This window comes from Artibeus jamaicensis, unplaced genomic scaffold (assembly GCF_021234435.1).
Source record: "Artibeus jamaicensis isolate MK-2021 breed Jamaican fruit bat unplaced genomic scaffold, CSHL_Jam_final contig_444, whole genome shotgun sequence".
NCBI classification, from domain to species: Eukaryota; Metazoa; Chordata; class Mammalia; order Chiroptera; family Phyllostomidae; genus Artibeus; species Artibeus jamaicensis.
Genome location: NW_026521831.1, coordinates 10241110 through 10261916, shown reverse-complemented (window position 1 = coordinate 10261916; position 20807 = coordinate 10241110). Strand labels below are relative to the sequence as shown.

Sequence of the window (20807 nt, the reverse complement as noted above, 5' to 3'; positions counted from 1 at the left end):
GAACTGACAGGGAGGTGGTTCTGCCTTCGTTTGCATTACTAACCCTGTGTCCTTGGCACATGTATGTTGGGTCTAGTTTATTCTCTTTTTTCAGGAGGGGTTTGGGTTTATTTTCAGGGATTTTCCCAGATCAAGTTGTAACATTGTTCTCCCTCCTGGTAAGCCCTTCATTGTAACAAGCTTTAACTTTCCTTTATATAAGCCGTTTGGTTCTTCTCTGCCTGCTGTTCAAGATGGCTAAGTGGTGGTTAATAGCTTCTGTGTTAGAAGGAACTCAGGCCTTCCTCCAGGAGCCTTTCAGGGTCCAGGTGTTCTCCACTGTCGTCCTCCGCCTCTCCCCCCACCAACTCTGCCCCATATCATTGCCCCCACCCCAGCTTGGCTAGAACCCCTAACTCGGGAAGTATCAGCTGCCTGAGTCCACTCCCACCATAGGCTGGGCTACAACATAGAGCCTTCCAGCCTCCCCCTGCTGGGCCTGCTTTGACCTAAAGGTGCGTGAAGAAGCAGAGGTACCTGCCCCCTCCAGACAGCCTGTCCGGTGTGAAAGGTGGTCTTCCCTGAGCCAAGCACCTCTGGGTCCCTCTGCACTCCCCTCCCCACCCCCACTTCCTGTCAGCTCTCTTTCAAACACGTTCTGGTTTGAGAGTCACACAATATGCATCTCGATATGCAGTGTGACTCCGACTGGTGCAGGGTCAGGGGGACCCTCATTCCGCCTCACAGGTGCTACATGGGTGCAGTCATGGCCAGAACGTGCGGGGTTACAGCAGTGGGTGTGGGTTTGCTGCAACAATTGAGAGTAGAGTGATTAACTGTTGTCCGCACACTTCAGGAAATAGTATGGCAGGAAGGAAGAGGAGGGAGGTATGAACGGGTGAGGAGGAGTGTGGAGGGGTGGAACAGGGAGAGGTGGGCAGGAGGCCCAATCTTCCTGCGTCTGAGCTCACAATGAGGCGTTCAAAAGTGATCCTGAACACGATGGCTTCCATCCGAGTGCCGTGGTCGGGTTTACGTTCCGTGAGGGCCACCCTGCTTAGCTGGTGGAGCTGGGCAGTGGGGGTCCGCCCTTCCTCCGGGGAGCGCAGTCTGTGCAGAGGCGGCACTGGGACCGGTTGCGTGCCTGCCTGTTGATAGTCACCTTTTCCCCATTGCAGAATATGGCTGAGCCCTTTGTACCCACGAATGGCCCACGGAGCCCACACGTCTGGAGAATCGCCTACACGCTTTAAAGCTGATCTTATCAGCTACTTGACGGCGTATAACGCCCCCCCTCTCAAGGAGTGGATAGACGTCGTCCAGGACCACGACCTCTCTGAGACCAAGTATGTGTCGTCCTCGCAGTTGGCAGGGGGGGCTCACCGTAGGTGGTGCCTGGGAGCCTCACGGGTCTGGGGCGCAGGGGTCTCGGAAGGAGGCTGAGTGACGCTTGGCTACCCTTACACGACGTGACGAAAGCAGAAGGCTGTCGTTGTACATCTCCTGGTTCTCAGCCACCAAAGTGAGGCCGGGACATCCTCCCGCAGACCCTCAGCCTCCTTCCTAGACAAAGACTCTCCAAGTGAAGGGGCTCTTCGCCTGGCACCTTACACCAGTAGGGGAGGTGCTCAAAGAGGAGTTTAAGTCTCTCTCACTACTCTGAGGAAGCATCCCAAGGAAATGAGCTGGCTCATAAAACATCTCCTGGTTACATTAGTTTTCATCTGGGCATCCATAAATCACATCACTGATGCCCTGTAACTTACATTTTGTGTCTTCATAGTGTTTACCTCGTCGGATCAACCCCAGGACGCTTTCAAGGAAGTCAAAAAGATAACTGGGGACACTTTCGGCTTAGGAAGGTAACAGAATTTTTACTAGTTCAACATTTTTAAACATTTGCAGGGGTGTCCAGCCTGCAGCCCAGGATGGCTATGAATTCGGCCCAACACAAAATCGCACATGTACTTAAAACCTTTTTTTTGCTCATCAGTTTTCGTTAGTGTTTGTGTGTTTAATGTGTGGCCCAGAGACACCTCAAGGTCGGACAGCCCCGAATGTGTATAGTCTGTTGCGATGTCTGTCGTCTCCTCCTTCGTTTGTGATTGTTTTGTTGGCAGCAGCACAATATCTGTAGCGCAGCTCTGGGCAGATAGTAAGCACGTGCTAGATTGTCTAATTACAGTTCTCCGTGATTTTAAAAGTTGTGTTATGCCTCTCCTGTAGGTATGAACTGTTCTAAATGGACTTTTAGTTACATATCTTATAATAACGATAATTAGAGACTTCTCATTTTGTAGCACTTGATCCGCATGTCAAGGACTTTTAACCCACAAATTCAGCACAGAAGAGAACAGTGTTGCCGGGAGGCTGCAGCTGAGCTACAGTGTGTTTTGTTCCCTAAGCCAGTGCCCTTAGGAGAATTGTTACTACGAAAATGACATTGGCTGCTGGTATGAAAATGAACAAAGAAAGCCTTTAACGCAGTAAAACTACAGGCAGTTGAACATTAAAGTTTCCTCCGTCTCCTGTCCTGACCCACGTGGTTCAGTTGGTCAGCATCGTCCCGCAGAGCAGAGGGGCCTCAGTGGTCCGACGCCTGGGCAGGGCACGTGCCAGGGTCTGGTCCCTGGGCAGGGAGCTGCCAGAGGCAGCGGTTGGTTTTTCTCTCTCACATTGATGTGTGTGTGTGTCTCTCTCTCCCCCTCCCTTACCCTTCAGCTAAAAATAAGATATTTTTTTAAGTTTTCTTTATCTCCTCTTAGGAAACCGTTTACTGACCTTAGTAATATTCCTAAAGTGTCTTCCTTAAAAGCCTTACCTCTTTTTCCATAAATTGTTTATGTTATGTAAGAATTGTCCTTCGTTAATGAAATTTAAAATTTTTTTTTAAATGAGACTACAGCTGAACGGAGGCAAGATCTGGCAGCCAAGCGCTCAGTTCACGCCTGCAGGAGAGGCATAACAAACGCTAGGTCATGACCTTGCGTGGCTGGCTGAGTGCACAGCCTCGTGGGTGCCTGGGCTCCAATCCTGATCTGCTGTGCTCAAGTCACGTGACCTTGGCTTGCTTTTTAACCTGCCCCTCATGTCTTCTGTAAAATGGGCACAACAGTAGTGCTTCGCTCCCAGGAGTGTGTAAGGGCTGAATGAAACAGTGGGTGTGGCCACAGGCCGAGTGTTCCATCAGCACCAGCGGTAGTTTGTGGTCGGGCTGCTCGGGCTGTGGGGGATCGAGGTCTCACTGGACGCTGAATAGCATCTTAGAGTTTTCCAGCCATTTCTCATGCCCGGGAGCTCATGTTGCATCCCAGCTGCCTTCCAGGGCAGTGGGGGGATGAACAGTCTGCTTCATTGATGTGAACGGAGCAGGTGGTCTTGTCCAGGGTCACGCAGCCCACCAGGGTCTCATCGTTGTCAGCTCAGCCTTGCTCCCTACACCGCGCTGCACCCACAGTGCAAGCCAAGAGCCTACACTGGGCTTTTCAGCAGCAGTGATTACAAATATTGATGCCTGAGCTGTGGTAAAGAAAATACCACGCGTTAGAGTAAACAAGTCAGAGTAGAGGAACCAGGGTTCAGTTTCCTTGCTCTCTCCTGCCTCTGGGCAGCTACTCGGTGCGAATGTGTAAGTGGATGAGACCTCCAAACGTTTTCTAAATGGTCTCTGAAGCTTTTCACAAGTATCAAAGCAGGAAATACAGGTCAATCCTGGCGTTCGAGGTAGTGTTATCTATACGTAAGTAGGTTCTCTCCTATGTTAACAGAGCTACCTGGAGTGCATGCATTAAATTTCTTACAGTTGGTAGGAGTCAGAGTGCCCCGTAGTTCAGCCGTCATGTATGCTGTAGGTGTGTTAAACAGTTACGATTTCAGTGCAAAAATGTAACTTCGCAAGGCAGTTTGGTAGTTTATCTGACATCCCCACTAGTCTACGTAGACCTTTTAAAAACAGTTTAATCTGTTCTTGCTTTTAGTGCAAATCAAAGAAATGAGGAGAAGACTTCTCCTGTCTCCTTACTCCAGTAAAATATTTTTAGAGGTTAAAAAGTATTCCCCAAAGAAGGAAAAGATGTGTGGTTGTGCATGAAGTTGATCACTCATATTTCCAGCATTTCTTTGTTAATCGGGGGATTCAAGGTGGGAAACCGTGCCCTGAGTCGTGACAGTGTCTCTGTTCGAGTGACGGCTGCGTTCACTGTTCCTCTTCCCAGCTTCTGAAAGAGCACACCTCGTCCACACCCGGTGCGGAGGCCTGGCCCATCATAGGCCAGTTCTCAAGCATCGGCTCCATGGGGGCCGACGCTTCCAAGTGGTTGTGTTCCGAGTTTACAGAGACCTTGGCCACGCTGGGGAAGGAAAGCAGGGCCCCAGGGAAAGGCGGCGCTCCTCTCCATTTGGTGAGTGCTCCTCCTCCTTGGTGGGGGGGGGGGGGCAATTACCTGCGTGTTCCAGTCCAGGAGAGGAATCAGGAATCGGTCCTCCTGTGGAGGAGAGGTTTTATTCATTAGCTTGGGACGGAAACAGCAGTCTCTGTAATCAAGGGCTCTCATCGCGTGGTGGTTGGGGCCAAATCACCGGTCAGCGGCCAGTGAGCCTGCAGTTTTCGGCCCCGCCCTCAGGTCGTCAGCCCAGGAAAAAACCTTTGGTGAAGCATTGCCGACAGAATTAGGAGCGTGATTAATTATTTAGACACCTCTGAATTCATAGTTCATTTTGAATGCATTCAATTCAGTGTTAATATGGTATTTAAGAGGAAAAACTCAAATCGAAGTATAATTTTTTTTATCATCAAATTAATTACCAGAAGTTCTTTTTTTTTTTTTTTTTTTTTACGAAATGGGAACTTCTTAACACTTAAAGCATGTTTCTTTGAGGTTTTCATTTTTTAAAAAACCAGTCAGCATGCCTTTTAACAAATAGTTTCTTCAACATGGTACCTTCCTAGTTTTATTGAGTTTTTTTCTTCCTTATTTGTAGATCTATCCTTCTGTGGAAAATGTGCGGACCAGCTTAGAAGGATATCCAGGTAATTGTTGGGAAAGCTATCACAGTTGTACTTTGTGTATATTTCATAAATGCCCTGGTAAACTTGTAAAAATATGCAGTGAGAACACCTTCCTCCTTGGGATGTGAATGTATTGGCTACAAATTTGGAGATAATTTTTATCTTGACAGGAGTCATGAAATGAGGTAACATTGAGCACTGGCAATGTTCCAAAGATGATACAGGAAGGCAATTTGTGAATGTTTTTAATCCTTGCAGTAACCCTCCGAGTCAGAATCTCATCCTATAGAGATTTCAATAGGGCCTTTCTCAGCTCCGCCACCAACAGACCGGCTGTCCAAGCAGACACCCGAGTCAGACCAGCCGCCCCTGCTGCCCCTGCCTTTTCCAGCACTTGTGACTCGCCTCGCTCTGCTCGCTCCCTCTCTCCACATCCTGTGTCTGTGTCTGCGTCTGGTACTGCGTGCCTCTTTCACGTGCAAATCCTGGATACAGGTGTATTTAAGGTTCAGAACTTATGCTTGATATTGAGATGAAACCTTTCATATAGCCTGATTGATACACCTGATCTCTCAAGGGCCTCATCTGTGAGTGCCTACAATTATTTTGTAGATGTCACCGGGTTCTCCGTTTCTCTTATACCAGGGCCAGACACTAAACTTCTATTTGAAATTCAGTTCCCCGAATAATGCCTTCGGGAGGTAATGACCAAAACCCTAAACAATGTACGTCTCTGGAAAAAAGGAGGTCTGACTGGCATTTGCTATGGCTAGAAGCAGAATACTCTGAATTTGGGCTAATTTTACCCACCTAATGCTTGTCAAACCAGATGTGACCCTGTGGGGAAATATCCATAGGGTTTGCAGTGTTTTAAGCCATTTGTTGCTTTTTAATGACAAAGGTAAAATTATTTCACTGAGACTCAGGGACATAGTGGGGTACTTTTTGTTCATTTCTTTGTTTTTGGTCTTCTTCCGGCACTTCTAATAGGCTAGATCCATTCAAAGCACACTTTTTAACAGAAAAGAACATGGTATTTCCAATTAAGCTACTTTACAACTGGCCCTGAAACCCTAAATATGTTTTTAGCGATTTGACAGGAGAGGCCACCTGTGGTAAAAGGTGGAGAAAGTTAAAGCCCCGCGGGCAGAGGCTCCTAAGGAGAAGCTCCGTCCTGCGTTTGGGAAGTGACTGATGAACCTACAGTGGAACTTCCCTCCTGTCAGAGATGAACAAAAAAGTTGGCCTCTAATCGTGTTTCACTTGGAACCATATCTTTATTTTCTTCGCAGGAACATGGCTTTTAGAATTTCTCTTTCAAAACTTACCTGTTCACTGACACTTCCTTTCATTTCAGTGACCATCCTTTCCCTTTGGTAAGAATCTGTTTAGCGTGCGCTCTGTTGGGAGGCAGCAGAGTAGCAGGCGAAGGAGGGCGGAGAACCAGATTCTCCCAGGAGTTCCACCCTGCTCCGCCCGAGTGCCCTGGCCTTGGGCAAAAACGGGGCGCCCCGCACCCCAGCTAGCCTTCACGGGGACAGCGGGATGGGCCAGGATTCTCTCTGTGTTTCCTTCTAACACTTCCAATTTCTGCTGTTACAGATATCAAATTACCATCGCCGGGTGACTAAATACCTTTCTTTTGGTAGACAGTATACATTTACCTTTAATTTACATCCCCAAGAAAGGACGCCCCAATGAGAGCACGTACCTGTGCAAGTACAGACGTTTTTCTTTCAAAAAACTATAAGATGAAACAATGGAAGTAGTTTTGGGTTGGTTTTTTTTTTTTCCCCTTTAAGCTTCTCACTGTTTACTATAGATTTTTCTTCTTAATGAAGGATCCTCAAAGTATATTTCATAAGTTTTGTTATTTACTTCATTTTTCTTCTTCCAAAAGCTGGGGGCTCTCTTCCCTATAGCATCCAGACAGCGGAAAAGCAGAGTTGGCTTCATTCCTATTTCCAGTAAGTAATTGGTTTAGATGCTGCTGTTGCTTCCTTTGGAATAAGTGTGTTATTTATGTCATATTTTTTAAAAGAGCCTTACATAATATAGCTATGTATTTTAGCTACATATGTTAGTGACAGAAATAATTTGAAAAACGGTTTTGAACACTTTTGTGGAATAGGTTTTTAATGCTGAAGAGAATAATCGATCTCTGTGGCATTTCTATTTATACATTGGCACACAAAGAAGAAGATAAAGTGAGAGAACATGTTGGATAGTTTAAAATTTACATAAGTACCTTTTGGTTCATGTTCCCAGTGTGCAAAGTGCAGTCATTCTGTCTGCACAGCCCCGAGCTGTGTGCCTGCCAGCCTGCTGAGGGTCGGTCCTCACATGCTTTCCCAGCACAGGGGTAGCACCGGTTCGTAGGAAGAGTTCCCTGCGGGGCTGAACGGACAGGCAGCAGGGGAGTCCCTTGTGCTCCAGCCACAGCGGTCACACATCTGCGTCTTCCAGGCTGATCCCAGTTCCATACTTGCTGCAAAATCCACTTATTTTGCTAAACAGCCAGAAACAGAGGCAGATCACCTTCCCATCTGACTCCGTAGTGTGTCATCCGGAGCCTTCCTGTGATGCTTTCTTGGGAGGGTGTCCCTTACAGAGGACATCGGGTTTTGCAGACAGTCTGTTCTCTAAGGGACCGTCCTCCTATAAGTGAGGGTTGTCGCCTCAGGATAGATGGTATTCTTTCCCACGGCACCTCTGTCCTGTGACATGGCAGACTTAGAAACCAAACCAAAGATGTGTGAATGCAGCATTCAACTCAAGTGTTTCTGATTTGTGCCCCTGCTTTTCAACTTTCCATTACAATATTCATACTGTTGTGTTTTTCCTACTTTGTATTGTGTTTTATCAACAATCTTTTACTGAGCCTCTACTTAGCACTGTGTTGTGAGCACAGTTCCAGCTTTTGAGAACTCACAGCCTGGCTAGGAGATGAGATGTGCAGACGTGCTGTGAAAAGCACAACAGACAGAATATGGCATTTGCATACTTGTGTGCATTCATAGCAAAGAAGCCAGGAGCGCCATGTGCCAGAAGGTGCTCGTTGTGAATGGTGGTAAATTTTTCTCTACATTCCTGCATTCTAAAATGAACGAGCATTATTCTGCTACCTGAGCAGAGTGTGAGAAGATACCACAGGTGATATCAAAGGGAATTGTGTACTCACCATTCTTTAGATTATAGGATTTGGGTTTTCCAGCACTTTCCTAATGTGAGGATCGTGACCAGTTTGTATTTTCTTATCAGTGATCTGTGTCTTTCCTGTCACTAGCAAATGGTCAGCGGAGACGTCAGGCCGAAGCAACGCCATGCCACACATTAAGACGTACATGAGGCCTTCTGCAGACTTCGGTCGGATTGCGTGGTTCCTTGTCACAAGGTAAGTAGTCCTCATGTTCCTGATGGGAGAGGTTCATAAATGTGTGTGTAACTCCTACTCTGAATGCCACATCGTTTTCTAAAGAGTGACTTTATGAACTGTCATTAGTTCTGTGTGTGTGTGTCCTACATGCGCCCTGTTGAAAGGAGGCCCGGAACCAATCCCTTTGTAGAGGTCGTAATCATGGCCTGATTTTGTCCACGTGGCACTCCAGCATTATTACAGCACCCCTGAGAGACGCAACCTAAATAATTTAGAGAATGCTTAGCACCCAGTCTTAGCCCCCCAAAACAAGGGAAGATGTAGACCCCAGATATAAGTGACACCTGCCAGCAACACCGTTCTTTTTGTTTGTTTGTTTGCCACTTTATCTCAAAGTCAGAACATCCCAAACTGAGCCCGTCCATCCAGGAGGAGATTTTTTCCCAACATCCCTCTGTGCTTTAGAGGCACCTGCCCACAGTCTCATCATCAGGCTTCACGCCCGGCCATGCTCTTGCTCTGATCCTTCCTTTGAGAATTCTGCAGCATTGACTAAAACCCCTCCCCCTGTGGATGCTGGACACACAGGATAAAACAGTAAGATTTACGTGGTGCGTTTGAGATGCTCACAGTTTCAGAGATGTCAGAAAACACACAAGTGATGACAACAGGGAGAGAACACACTTGGTACAGACTGAGGTCTAGAGTCTCAGGCTGGCGTTTACCTTAGCCACACCATTCTCAGCTTTCTTACCCTGTGCTCCCCAACATGTGCTTCCAGAAGCAGCCAGGCTTCTCTCCTTTGCCCCTGAAACCATCCTGCCAGAAGCCCAGGTATTACGGTGCCCTCTCCTGATTCCTCTTCTGCAGTCTCTGCCTCCCCAGTTGCGCTCAGGTCTGGCGTCATCTCTTCCCAGAGGCTTTGCCAGCCACCTCTGGTCTCTCCCTCCTCCAGATCCCTAGAGCTGCGTGCTCCACTTACTATCCATTCCAGACACCCTTCTGAGCACATTTCATTCTCTCTCTTTCATAGCCCTCACACCAGTTCCGCAGTGTAGCTGTTAATCCCCCGTACAGATGGGCGCACTAAAGCACGGAGAGGAACCTGGGGCGGCAGGAGGCTGCTCGTTCAGTAGGGTGGTCGGGGAGGCCTGGCCGTGTGGTGACCTTCAGAGCAGAGGCCTGACAGGAGGGAGGGGGCCGTGTGGGCAGGTAGCCGGGGGGACGCTTTCTGGGCAGTGTCAGGAACATATTCACTGTGTTTGAGAAACAGCAGAGCGGTTCTGCTGGAGTGAGTGGGGCAGGAGGGCAGGGGAGGTCAAAGCAGCAGCTGTGGCCAGACGGCCTTTCCCTGCTGCAGAGACAAAATTACTTTTGCCCGGCGTCTCCTAGGTTTCCTGAAGCTTCATTAGTTACGGGTCTACACAAGGCAGTTCTGTGTCTGTGTATTTGGTAATTTGGATTGATTAGAATACTGCTTTTTACGTTATTTCATGGGGCTTTCTGGAATAAGACGTTTCGATATGGTTGGCTTTAGCTTATGCTCAAATAGTGTTTCTCAATGGGGCACTATTGGCATTTGGGTCAAGATTTTTTTTTTTGCTATGTCGCAGCCCCAGGCATTATGGGAAACTTAATAACCGGTCCCTCACATATTAAATGCCCCGTTGTGGTGAAGCCCCGCCAGATGCCCCCTGCATTCCTAAGTATCTTCTAGACTGTCTGTCCTGGTGGAAAATGTAATCACATTTGAGAATAACTTCAGAGCTGATACATGAGTGCCACTGTCCTTTCAGTCAATCCGTCCTCCTACTTTAGAGTGAGGAGAACCGTGCATTCTGGTCCAGATGAAGCGGTAATGCCTCGCAGACCTCACAGTCCATCACCCGAGTGGCTGATGTCTTATGTTCTAAGGATTGATTTTAGTAAAAGATATATACTTAAACAGCTACATAAATTTAACTGTGGGGGGACACTTTCCTACTTTGTAGATTATTACCAGTTAATGTTCATTTTGAGGACAAATAACTAATTCTTTTCTTAGTAAGTGACACAAAATTAAAACAGATTCTCCAGAAAAAAATCTTAATAGCAATAAGCAAGATGGAGTATAAGGAATATGAATTTTGACAAACATGATTATGAAACTTTCTGTAATAATCCAGATCCGCACACCTACAAAAGTGTTGCCCTTCAAGGGGGCCACGTTCTGAAATTCGGTACTTTTACCAAAATAGGCACTTCTCTGTTGCGAGCCTTGTACAGTCACACCTCAGTACTCGTCAGCTTCAGAACTCGTCAGACGCGGGATGCGGCACACTTCCTAGAACTTGAATGAGTCACACCATCACCCTGCAAGAGGCAATGCGTCATTGTTCGGTACTCACCCGTGGGTCACACATTCCAGGACGAATTAACGATGAGCACCTAGGTTCCACTGTGTCGGTCTGCTCCTGCTTCGTAATAAGTCACCGGAGACTAGGCAGTGTGAGTAAAGGGTCAGACTCTCAATCGGGGCTGTGGTCTCCTCTGAGCTCACAGGTCTGCAGAACTCTGTTGCTCACAGCTATAGGTCTGAGGTTCCTGCTTTCTTGGTGGCCCTCAACCAAGGTCCGTTCTCAGCTGAAGGGCCACCTCTGTGCCCTGTCACACGGTTCTCCAAACAGGCATTACTGTTTGCTTCTTCGAAGCCAAAGGAGAGTCTGTCTGTCTGTCCGGAGGAACCCAGTCACTCTTTTAAGGCCTCACGTGATAGGGTCAGGCCTACCCAGGACCATTCCAGACCTTGGATTAACCTGGTCTACTGGTGGGTAAGCTGATCGTGGGAAAGGACCTCGTCACGTTGGCAATTTCTTCTCACACTCAAGGGGACAGGATTATTCGGGGGGGGGGGCAGGGCAGGGGGTTCTGCCTTCCATGAGCCTCGTTGGTATTTACTGCCCAGTTTGCTTTAGCCATCTTATTCTCCAGCCTTGATTTGAAGTAATTTCTTAATTATTATCTCTGTTTTCAAAATTGAGGTCAAGTTTCCATAGTTAAACAAAACAGCTCTTATATTTGCTCAAAAGACGAGCCCCAGGCTCCGAGGGAGCTGGAGAAGCCAAGTTCCGTCGTTTCGTGGAGACAGAGCAGCGGCTGTGTTAGAGGGAGGGGGTGACGTGGAGAATCCCGTCCCCCGGGGTGCATGCCCTTGTTAGTAAGTCATACAGGATACATTGAGTCCCCCAAAGATCTGATTTCCCAACTTAAAGCAAACGAAAAACACAAAGGCTCATCGCCTTAGAGGCCTACTTCATGCATTTCCCACCGTGTGTACAAACCTTACTCACCCCTCCTCCTGCCGGTCCTCAGGAGAGGCCGTTGGCATCCTGGTCACGGTCACGGGGACTTTGTTTCATCCACTTGACATTTTGCAAATGTGGGGACTGGCTACCAAAGATCGGGGATTGAACTCTTACTAAGATGCTTATTAAAAATCACTGTAGTTTTCATCTCTTTTTTATTTTTCCTTTTAAATGCACACGAATCACAGTGGTTCATTTCCTCTCTGTCATTTTGTCACTGGGGTTCAAATGAAGACATTTTTCACAGGTCCTGGGCTATACTTCAGTGTGTAGTTGCCACGTCCCCGCGCACCGTAAAGTCTGCACCGAAACCACTTTTAACGTGGCTTCCACGTTGGTGGACTGACTGTTGGAAGTTTTTTCTACTCTAAGAACATAAGTTTATAATTCTTGCATTTCTTTTCCTACCAAAATACTCACCCTCTTGTTAGTAAGTATTTGTTTAGCGTCAGTATTTTTTTTGAGAAAAAAATAAACAGTGCCCAGTACAGTGCCTGGTTTATAACGGCTCTGAAAATCTTCAACAAATGAACGCTATCCCCGCTAAGTCTAATGACCTTTCATTTTCTAATTGCTTCTTGGGTTTTGGGGTTGTGTTTTCCTTTTTGTACTGCCCAGGACTTATCCTTCAAGTCTGTTTCAGATGTTCCCCTTTGAAACTCTTTGTGGTTCAGCAAACATAATTCACTGTTTCTTTTCCTTTGTGTTTTGTGGCACAAGCTTATTCCTTTTACATCTTCCTCATTGGTTCTTTGTGTTTGTGGGTCCCATTTCTTCAGTATATTATGAGGGGCTTGAGAGCAGGTTACAGGTCTTGCCCATCTTTCTGTCCTCAGCATCGAACACAGGGCGTGGTTCATGGTTACTGACCGACATGTGTTTGAACCAGAGCCATCTACAATGCTGGTTTTCTCAAATGGGCAACACGTGCACAAGATAGGAAGAGGGTGTGCCCCAGCCAGCCTGCTCGGGTTTTAGGTCTTACAGCTTTGACCCTGCCGACATCTTCAAACCCAGGTGTCCCCAGTGGTCGAACTGTCCAACCAGCCCACGTACTGTGGAGGAAATAGCACCAAAGCCGAGTCCAAACGTCCGTGTCCTGACTGGGGACGACCCCTTACTAGCCCTGCCACTTAAATTTTAGAAAAGCCATTTATAATCTCAGCTTCTATTTTACTTGTTGAATGCCCAGAGGATGATGATAAAAGAAATTTGTGGATTCCCTAATAAAGTATATGATGTATTAAAAATTAACAGTTTGACTGTTGTAGCTGCCAACTACTTATGTTACCATTAAGCTCATATTCGTTGGGCCTCCTTGAGATTCAAGAAAGCAGCTCATAACTTGCTTTGGGTGGTGAACACACAACACAGTGTACAGATGATATGTTATAGAATTTTACCCCTGAAACCTATATAATTTTGTTAATCAGGGTCACCCCAGTAAATTCAGTTAAAAAAATTTTTAAAGCTTGCGAAGCCTTTCTCTGTTTTGTTTATACAGCATATCGATATATACTATATGACCTAAAGGCTTGCCCATAGATGAGATACAGCCTTTTTTAACCTTTTCTAAACTTAATGTGGTTTATTTAAGAATTGCTCAAAATTATTCTAATCAGTTAGAACTTATTAGACGTTATGTTGGCAGCAATTTCTCTTTTGTCTGGTTGCTTTTTGAGGAAGCTATTTATAGTTTTTGGTCCCACCAGGAGATCATGCTGTGTTTGATGGGCAGCCTGTTGTTATGGAAATCGTGGGGACATGATGACAAATACAGTGTTTAAATTTCACCACCGGACTAAGCAGGCGAGAAGATGAGCTAGAAGAGGCAGCCTTGGGTGAGAAGACAGTGCCAATGAGTAATTGGCAAAGCCAGCGAGAGCAATTACGAAAGCTGTGCATTGTGGGTAGGCAGAGAGCAGTTGCGGTTACGGTTGCCTAGCAACTGACAGACAATACAAGAAAGTTGGGATGAGCAGAAATGTTGGTGCTGTCACTTTGGGGGAAAACAAGACAAGTGCTTAACTACAAAACCGCCGTGGCTTTTCGAGAGAACATAAAAGATGCTCTGATGTCAGCGTAGCTGTGCGATGCTTCCTCTCTGACGCTTGTTCCTTTGATTCTGAAACAAAGAGCCTTTCTTCTGAGATTTTGGGTCCAAAATCAAATTGGATCATGTGCGTGCACACACGCACAAAATATTTGTACATGTCATTGGGTAGACTTGGTTACCTGGCTCATAGGCTCCAAGGTACTGGGATTAGTTGGTAGGCCTCACCTAATGTTAACAAATAACCAGTTTATAACAAATAATGGTCATCAGTACTAGAGTCAGAGAACGACTTTCTTTCTATGTTAGAGATGATTCAAGGTCATGTCCCCACCCTAGCTTTCTGGCAAGTAAACCAAAGACAGAGCATGCCCCTCTTTGCACTCAGGGAAGTAGGTCTCATGGAGCCTGAGACCCCTGCCCTAGGGCCCCTAGACCCTCTGTCCGCTGGCTCAGCTTGTCACAAGGTGTGCCTGCGGCCTGAGACGAGGCGGTGCCTCTGGGAGTCCTTCAGCAGGAACGGGCCCCTGAAGAGGGCCCCTCACAAATCATACAGGTACTTGTAAGGCACTTACTGTGTGCCAACAAAGTGCTTTCCGTGCTCACTGATGACTCCTTCCAGCACTGCCATCCCCGTCTCAGAGGAGTGGGAACTAAAGCCCGAAGCTGCAGGAACGTGACCCCGTTGGTAAGGTGGTGGAGGAGGCCTCGGAGCCAGCTAGTCCACTGTGGCTGTTTCTTGCCTACGAGCCAGGCAGCCCGCTGTCCGTCACTTCGGGATCTGAGCTGCTGACTGAAGCTTTGGGAAGAACTCACGGCTCAAAAACTCACTGCAGCTCCAATTTTCTGAAGCAGCGACCGGCCAGGTCCTCCCTCCTCCCCGCTAACACCTTCAGTGCTGCTGAGCCAGGCCTTTCCTTGACCCTGCCCAGCCCTTCACCCACAGTGGGCTGACTTCCTACCCAGTGCTTCGCCATAGCCTTGCCCGTGGGGAAAGCTTTGTTTCAGCCGTAGCTGTCTCATGTCACCCCTGCTGAGCAGCCTCCGATGGCCATGTCGCTGGCAGTGAGCAGCAGCCTGATGCTGCTTTTTCTTAGTCTCTGTGTGTCCTTCCTTCCTCTGTGAGTCCACTGAGCACATGCTCTGGGCCAGGCTGGGCTAGGGTGCGTGCTGAACGCTCAGGGCTCTCGAAACACTTGTGTGCCCTGGTCATCCAGCTCTCGTTGACTAGTCAACACCTGGGCACCAAATTCCTCCAGCCACTGTGTTCATACCAAACCCAGCTACGTGGCACAGTGCTGAACGCCACCTCGAGCCTGGGTCTGCCCAGGTTGCTGTTGTCCCACGTTGCCTGTAAGTCCCATGCCACCTCTCTTGTCTTTTCCTCGTCTTTCCTGCCATTTGCAAATGCACATCCGTTACCTCTCGCTGTGGGTCTGCAAATGTCCCCGAGCTGGGGATATCGGAAGCTAGATCTGCGGACCTTCCGAGAGCTTGTAGGAGTTCTGGAAGCCCCTCCGAGAGGCAGAGGCGTCTACAACAGCGCCTGGGGGGAGGAGGGCGCAGGCAGTTCCTGCTTCACCCGGACACACTCGCCTTTTGTCTGCTTTCAAAGTTTCCTTTCAGTAAAGGAATCTCTAGGTTTGTTTGTTTGTTTGTTTGTTTTGGGGGGTGTTTGCTCAAAGCTTAAAAGACCATTATAATAGATCATCTCCCATGGCCCATTCTAACAAACATTCCATAGTTTTGTTACTGGAAACTTCTGAAGATTTTGTTACTGTCTTTGCCCCGTAGGAGGTAAACCAAAATAATGTTAGAAATGGACATGGCAGTTTGTGGTTATCTCATCAGTGCTGGTTAAATACGTTGTGAAATTCTTTGGTAGGGTGTTCTCAATACCAGTTTTGACCTGAAATTAACCAGGGTGGCTTTTGATCCTGCTTGACAGTATTTTTTGTCATTTGGGATCAGGGATTCTGATGCGATGGCCTCTAAAGCCATGTAACTCCATTTGTGGGGTCGAGAATAGATGGCCCCTTTTGAAGAAGAGGTTGGCAGCGGGGCTGGGCTGTGCCCCGGAGGGAGAGCGACCCTTCCGAATTCAGTGTGGCTTTGAAAACGTTTGCATGGGGGAAGCGTACCTGTGTCCGAGGGACAGAGTCGGTTTGTAAACAGAGTCTCAGGCTTTCCCTGGTGATGCGTCAGAACTGGCACCTGCAAAACCCCGCGCCCAGGCACCTGGGCCTCTGTGGAGCTCTGCTCTCGTCTGTCTGCGGGGGACGTGTCCCTCTTTGCTTTTCTTTTCCTGCGGACATTTCTTTGTTAACACACTGTAGCCCCCAAAACACAGCTGCCGTGTTGCGTCCCCGTGGTACTTAATCTCACAGGACTTGTGGGCCTCTGCAGAACCGGTTTAGTTTTCATCGTGCTCTTAAATCCCTCGTACTCTGTCACTCACATTAAAATTGGGAAACGCATGTCTGTATCTAGGGGACCAAAATCCTCTTGACTTCTTTACAATACAAAATAGAAGCTCACATATTTCTCCCGTGGGGACTTGGGCGGGGACTGTGAAGTCAGTGAAGCGGTTTGGTGAATAATTTTTAGACCCACCTTCCGCCAGCACTTTCTGGGAGCAGGATGGACCTGCCTTTGGAGAATCCCATTGCTGGGTGAGCCACACCAGAGGGGAGGCCCAGAGTCACCCTCCCTAAAAGTGAGCAAAGTACCGGTGGTGGAAGTAGCTGACACCTGTGCGGATCATTCACGTGCCCAGGACTGGACACACCCCGTCTGAGACGAGGCGGCAGCAGCCACGTTGAGGGGCGGCGGTGGCGGCACGAACTGTGACCGGGCTTCTTCACCCTCATTGTTTTCGCACCCACGAACCCGGCTGCGCCTTTCGTGCTGGTCAATGGTTAGACGTTTTCTCTGAACTCGTGGTTTTCAAGTTTTTAATTCCCTGACCAAAATGAACAGTTTTCATAAATTGTGTCTTCTAAGTCCTTGTATATTTTCTTGAATTAATTACAGGTTTCTGGCTTGCATAACATCTGCAGGATTTGCTTGGGAGACAGCTGTGGGCCAGGAGAGCCACAGGCAGCTTCTTGAGAGACACACAGTTTGGGGGGGAGGAGGGTGCTCGCAGAGCCACGGGGGTGGGCAAGGTGGAAGGCACTGTGGACGAGGAGGTGATGCTTGCCGAGACGTGGAGGCCGTCGGTGAGTCAGTCCAGTTCAGGTGGGGGAGTCAGGCCGGGGCATGATGGGAAATAAGACCGAGCGTTGCTTTGGTCAGACTGTGGAGGGTCCTGAATGCCAGGCTCTTGCCATGTGCCGAAGCGGAAAGGACTCAGCGGTACTGAGGGCACCGGAGGGAGACGGAGACTGGGAACCAGAGGGGGCAAGGCCTTGGGATCTGGAGCCTGGGGTGAGAGGGCTGAGCTGGGGAGATCGGACTGGGAATAGGAAGGAGGCCACGAGAGTGAGGTGGCCCGGTGTCAGGTCGGACACAGTCCCCGTGGAGCAGAGGGGTCCAAATGCAGGCCCTCTGAGCCTGGCTGCACGGGCGGTAGACAGAGGGGGGTTCAGCAGAGAGCTGGTGTTCAGAGGGCCGGGTTCGCTGGGTGCAGGACTGGCTTTGAGGTGGCAGGGTGACCTCCCGACAGGTGTCCAGCTTGTGGTTAGACGTGCTCGTTTGGTCAAAGCAGGAGAAGCCTGGGCGGGGTCCCCGTCAAGGTGCTCACTGCATTTGGTGAGCAGGAAAGTCCCCGAGGAAGAGGAGATGGTAGAATTGAGCGGATGACAGAGCACAGGTTTAGGAGGCACAGGGTGGGAAGGGCAGCCAAGGAGAGAGGGGCAGAGCAGTCGGTGAAGGGAAAGCTGAGGAAGGGAGATGCGGAGAGGGCGGAGAAGCGCCGGCCGTGCGGCTGAGAGGACTGGGGCAGGACTTACGGGCCTCGGCGCTGTCGACATTTGGGGCCAGACCGTTCTTTGTTATGGGGACAGTCTCGTGCATTGTTGCAGCATTGTGGTCTCTACTCACCAGATGCCAGTAGCAACCCGCCCTCCACTTGTGACGACAAAATACGTTCCCCGACATTGCTAAGGTCTCCTAAGGGCAAGACCACCCCAGTTGAGACGCACTGGTCTAGAAGGATAAGAAGTACAGAGGACCACCGGGTTTAGAGTGTTGTTTGAGCGAGTGAGGCTGCAGAGAACTGGAGAGGGGGCGGGAAGCTGCCAGCGCCGTGGCTGCCGTCCAGCAGGATCCACGGCGGGAGCGTGAGGGGTGAGATTGTTGTTTCAGCCACTAAATCGGCGGCGCCTTGTTAGAGCACCGGTAGGAGCCCGGCGCCCCTGCTTCTGGGTAAAACAGACAGATAACAGTTTTTAAGTGGGTAGCTCAGAGCTGAGAAACATTCGCCTACTAGATTAGCGAACATTTTCATAGATACTATCCACCTGGTGTTCCCAAGGACCCAAGAAAAGAGGCTTATGGGTCATCACAAAACAGGAAGCCGTTTTAGAGGGAAATTGGAAAACTCCCCCCAAATGAGAGACTATGGTTTTGGGCCTACAACTTGAATTTTTTACAGTGAGGATGTCTGTCAGTGTTACTTGGGAACCCTTTTCATTCCATCAAAAGCAGCAGAGGCCAAGGGCAGGACAAGAAAACCTAAGGCCGTTGCAGAGGGGAGGACGACTCAGCGTCAGTGTAGCTGTGGCAGGCACCGGCTGGCGACTGCAGTCCTGGCGCGAGTCCTCCCTTCCCCGTCACACCCCCGTCGGAGCACTGGCTGTGGCAGCGTCTGCGCCCCACCCGCAGGGTCCTTGGGGACGTGTGACTGGAAGCTGAGTCTGTCCTCACCTCCACACGCCCTGCAGCCGCTGCCTGCATCGAGTGCCCACCATGAGAAGAGGCGTTTGTCCCTGAACACGTCCCTATCACAGCAGCCAACTTGGGGATTCGTCCTCCTTCCAATAAAATCCTGAAAGCACATAATCAGCCGCTGGAACAGCTGCTCAGGCCAGAGTTGGGGGCAGCCGGTGCCGCTACTGCTGTCAACAAATTTTAGACATTCACAGATGCAGGTGTGGCAGGGTGTGGCCCAGAGGTCCCTCCGTTGCCCCCGTCTCCTTTCTCGGATGGCTGTTCCCTCAACACATCATCATGAACATTCGGATCAACACTCCTCAGCAGGGAGTTTCCCGTGAAAATCATGGTTTTGTCCGTGTGGTTGGAAAACAGGTGGAGGGAGGGGAGCCCCCCAGTGAGGTGTGAGGGTGGACGGCTCTCATCATTGTAGACCGTGGTCTGGGAAGGGATGTTTGATCTCGTGGCTAAAACCCCTCGTTCTACAGGCAGAGCGAAGCCGGGGGAGGAGAGTGCCTCAGGGTGTCGCAGTTAGTGGGGACACGGCACAGAACCCTGTCTCCTGGTTTGGGGTCCAGGCATCTTTCCTCGGCACTGGCCTTGCTTCCCTGGGTACCTTGGGGAGAATCTGTGCTTTCTGGAGCTTTCCTTTAGGGCCCGTTTGTTACACGTTATTATTAGTTTAAATTTGCTCTGCACGGTTTAAACTTTGGAACAGAATTTCCCACTGTGGGCTGAGATCAGGTGTCTGATTAGCAGCCACGCGGCACAAGCTGTGCCATGAGCCGCCGCCAGCCAAGCTTCCTGTTGTCGAGAGGCCTGTAAACTGCCCGACTGAGTGACCGTCGGTCCGTTCGTTGCAAGGTGTCAGTTCGCTGAGCCTGGACCACATTTCCCAGGATCCTCTTTCCCGTGTGTTTTGGCGAGGATGGGCCCCGGAGGAGATTCCTGTGGGGACTCGGGGCAGCCTGGAGCAGCAGCCACTTTTACGGTGCTGTCGCTTTGTGCTGGCTGCCTTTGTTGACACAAGGCAGCAGCTGGGCCTCAGGTCGCTGCACCTGTCCCTGGGTCCTGCTTCCGCTTCCCTAACCCCCGGTCCTCACCAAGGCTGTGTCCGGCTCTGTGGCCAAGGGCCTGGCCACTGCAGGACACCCACACTCCCAGGGCTGGAGGCAGCGGCTGCTGACCCGGTTGCGTCCACACCTGTGACTACAGTGCGTTGCCTGTTGCTTCCTCCACTTTATTCCCGTCCGCCCCTGGCTCCCGCCTGCCCTGCAGACTCCAGGCTCCAGCGTCAGGGTGATGACGCAGCGTTACAGACTGTTTCCCAGGTCCCGCAGTTACATATCAGGTCCCCGTGTGTGTCGTTATGTGCATGTGCACACACGCAGGTGCCCCTGCGTGGTTCCGTCTCTCCAGTCGCACCCTGACTGCCCACACAACACCCCCAGAGGCCTCCGTTGAACACACCATGACTCCAGCAGTGGCTCGGGCAGAGCTCCTGGCGGACAGGACAGCTCTGGACGTCCAGCATGCAGATCATCCCACACGCCAAAACATGCAGAGTCAATCGACAACGCCCCCCCCTTTGGCGATGAAGCATCGTTCAGCACCCAACAACATCGGTGAACTAAGCCACAGCACTGCGGGGAGGGAGCAGCCCAGTCCGGCAGGAGACGGAGGAGCCTGGGCGGAGGCAGTGAGATGCTGGAACTGGCCTCGGCCGGCAGCCACAGGTAGTGGACCTGGTTCCTGGATGGAGGAGACCAGAAGCTAGACCTGCCTCGGAGTTTGGGGAACAAAAGAGCTTGTTGTAAGCAGCTCTGTGTGGTCCCTGTGCCTCCGGACCACACTCAGCCACCAGCCTGGGTCGGAGTTTGGAAACACGAGTGTGCACCCGCATCCTGACTGCCAAGCCAGCGATCCAAAGTATAGTCAGAGCGAAGTTGCTGAAGACGCCACTTCAAGGCGTGTCGCCCTTTCACCTGCACAGCCTGCAGGGGACTTTGGTCCCGTTACTCAGGGTGGAGTTGAAGGTGCCTAGAATTCTGTTAGAAGCTAAATACAAAGGAGGGGTGGGGGAGCCACCCACAGAGGTGTCCTCATGGGCGCCCGTGATCTCACCCTCGCTCAGGTCTTGGGATGTGGAGGAAAACGCAGCCGGGCAGGACA

At 49.8% G+C, this 20807-nt stretch overlaps 1 protein-coding gene across 9 annotated transcripts in view; it reads left to right on the top strand.

The window, feature by feature from the left end:
• The window catches only part of TDP1 (tyrosyl-DNA phosphodiesterase 1), a 69497-nt gene that overhangs the window by 20682 nt on the left and 28008 nt on the right, over positions 1–20807 (top strand). For all 9 annotated transcript variants that reach the window (XM_053666046.1, XM_053666044.1, XM_053666045.1 and 6 more), the window contains 6 exons: positions 1158–1325; positions 1763–1841; positions 4194–4379; positions 4960–5008; positions 6888–6954; positions 8274–8381. In XM_053666046.1, coding sequence (XP_053522021.1) covers positions 1158–1325; positions 1763–1841; positions 4194–4379; positions 4960–5008; positions 6888–6954; positions 8274–8381 — 657 coding nt within the window. The remainder of the gene's footprint in view (positions 1–1157; positions 1326–1762; positions 1842–4193; positions 4380–4959; positions 5009–6887; positions 6955–8273; positions 8382–20807) is intronic.